Genomic DNA, 2,600 nt, shown 5'->3' with positions numbered 1-2,600 from the left:
ATATATATATATATATATATATATATATATATATATATATATATATATATATATATATACTGTATATATATATATATATATATATATATATATATATATATATATATATATATATATTAAATATATATATATATATATATATATATATATATATATATATATATATATATATATATATATATATATATATATATATACTGTATATATATATATATATATATATATATATATATATATATATATATATATATATATATATATATATATATATATATAATCACATTCCAATCAAGAAATGACCTCAATAATCAAAAAGTTGTCTAATCATTATAAGAAGTTGGTTAAACCTGAATCATTTAGTGACAGATTATGAATTAGAATTTGGTGATTAACATTTCGACACATTTGTTTCACAATTAAAGGATCAGATGATATTGCACATTTCCTCTTTCTTTTCAGTTGACGCCTCGTTGTACATTATGTCGATATCATGGAACATCCTTGCACCAGGCACCCTACCGAGCAAAGAAGAAAAAAAAATTATGAAATAGACTTTGGTCGTTTGCAATGACTCCGCAAAAAAAGCTAACGAAAAATGACCTAGGATATGATGAGGAAATCTTTATTCTAAAAAGAAAGAAATAACAATGAAAGTGAAAGAAAGGAGGAAGATGAATATGATGAGAATTGAAGGAAGTGAGGAAAGAATTGAAGGGAATCATAAATACTGAGATTCAAACAAACATAATCAGATATTCTAATCAAATGATAATGAGCAGAATAATAAGAAAAAGTGAAGATAATAATGAGGTGGAAATTGCTCTACACATCAACACTTCTCTATCATCCACACAACGACATTCTCTGGAAATGTCTCTGATTCGATTAACGAAGATACAAAGGAATATCAAGTGATCGAATGAGGAAAAAACAAATAATAAGAAACAAATCATAGACCAAAACCAAAAGAAAAATAGTTTTGAAACTTGGCTTATAATGAATAAAGATTAGTTATCTAGGATCATCACCTGCTGAGAGAGAGAGAGAGAGAGAGAGAGAGAGAGAGAGAGAGAGAGAGAGAGAGAGAGAAGAGAGAGAGAGATGATGCCTAAATAGCGTGATGACCATTAACAATTAGACCTATGATATAAAAAGAATTACCCGATTTTATTGAATAAATCAGTTTTTTAGACCCATGGTCTGCTTAAAGGAGAGAGAGAGAGAGAGAGAGAGAGAGAGAGAGAGAGAGAGAGAGAGAGAGAGATGCAGCCTAAATACAATGAAGACCATAAAAAATAAGACCTAAGATATGAAAAATTACCGGCCCTGTTAATATAGATTACTTTTTTAGGCCTATGGTCTGCTGAAAGGCTTAAGAGGAATGTTATGAGAGAGAGAGAGAGAGAGAGAGAGAGAGAGAGATAAATCGTACAATACAGATGAAGAAGGATAAGAAAAAGAAGAAGCAAACTCACCACATAACACCCTCTCTACATCCGGTGGATTCATTTGCCTTAAGATCCATCTCTTCAAGTAAGGCTTCGTCATCTGGTTCTTCATCTTCTCGGAAACAGATGGAGTCTTCCACCCTGACTCCCTTCAAGGAGTTCATCATTGGGAGGAGGAAATCCTGAGGACTCCTCCTCTTCTTGGAACCACGAGGAAAGAAGATTGAAGAGAACGATCTGTTGGGAAGAAGGAAAAGAAGAAAAATCGGATGAAATGAAAGGAAAGGAAAAGGAAATGATGTCAATCATATTTTTAATTATTGTTTTATTGACATCTTGTTTTGTTAAGATGAACAAGTGCCTTCAGACACACACATACACACACACACACACCTTCACGTACACAGTATTACAATTAATTTTTAATGATCTCAAATAGGATATGAATTGAAAATAAAAATAAACCTTTAAGTAACATTTGAAAAGTGTACAAATTGATAAACTTATTTCTATTTCTATAATAATTAATAATTGACTATTTCTATTAATAGGCCTATGAGATTTTTCTTTCTCCAAATCTGATGTCGATTTAAATTCTTATTTCAAATCAATTTCTCTGTTCAACAAATTAATATGATAATTATATCGTCTCTCTCTCTCTCTCTCTCTCTCTCTCTCTCTCTCTCTCTCTCTCTCTCTCTCTCTCTCTCTCTCTTTTAAGGAATGATGTCTCCTCACCTCATTGCATCCTGTTGTTGCAATGCCCAAAGGATGTCCCCAACCTTCTCGATGTCTTCTTCCTGGACATCGCTGACATAGATAAAGACAAATGGATCCTGCTTCAAGAAAGGAATTGGGTGATTGACGCTGCTGACATCCTTGACACTAAAGTGAATCCCTGAAAGAAAAAAAAAAGAAGAAGAAGAAGAAGAACAACAACAACAACAACAACAACAACAACAACAACAACAACAACATTGAGGAAAATGAAAATCACAACCAAACATTTTCTATCTGTTTCTTTCGTAAGATTTTAAAGGAAAAGACTAAAGGGGAATAATGATAACTGAAACAACGAATTAAGAGACGAAATTACTTAAGTTAGGAGCTACGGGTTTGTGTTGATGTGTGTGCGTGGGAGTTAATCTCTGT

At 31.6% G+C, this 2,600-nt stretch overlaps 1 protein-coding gene across 1 annotated transcript in view; it reads right to left on the bottom strand.

Annotated features, from left to right (window-relative positions):
• Nucleotides 1-305: 305 nt before the first annotated feature.
• Nucleotides 306-2,600, bottom strand: part of LOC137626816 (uncharacterized) — a 14,960-nt gene continuing 12,665 nt past the window's right edge. Inside the window, exons 4-6 of the mRNA XM_068357804.1 lie at nt 2,187-2,346; nt 1,476-1,685; nt 306-515 (exon numbers count right to left, since the gene is read on the bottom strand). Coding sequence (XP_068213905.1) covers nt 425-515; nt 1,476-1,685; nt 2,187-2,346 — 461 coding nt within the window. The 3' untranslated portion in view covers nt 306-424. The remainder of the gene's footprint in view (nt 516-1,475; nt 1,686-2,186; nt 2,347-2,600) is intronic.

Source organism: Palaemon carinicauda, chromosome 34 (assembly GCF_036898095.1).
Source record: "Palaemon carinicauda isolate YSFRI2023 chromosome 34, ASM3689809v2, whole genome shotgun sequence".
Lineage (NCBI taxonomy): Eukaryota > Metazoa > Arthropoda > Malacostraca > Decapoda > Palaemonidae > Palaemon > Palaemon carinicauda.
Note: the sequence above shows the minus strand (reverse complement) of the source record. Positions and strands in the feature narration are given on the sequence as shown.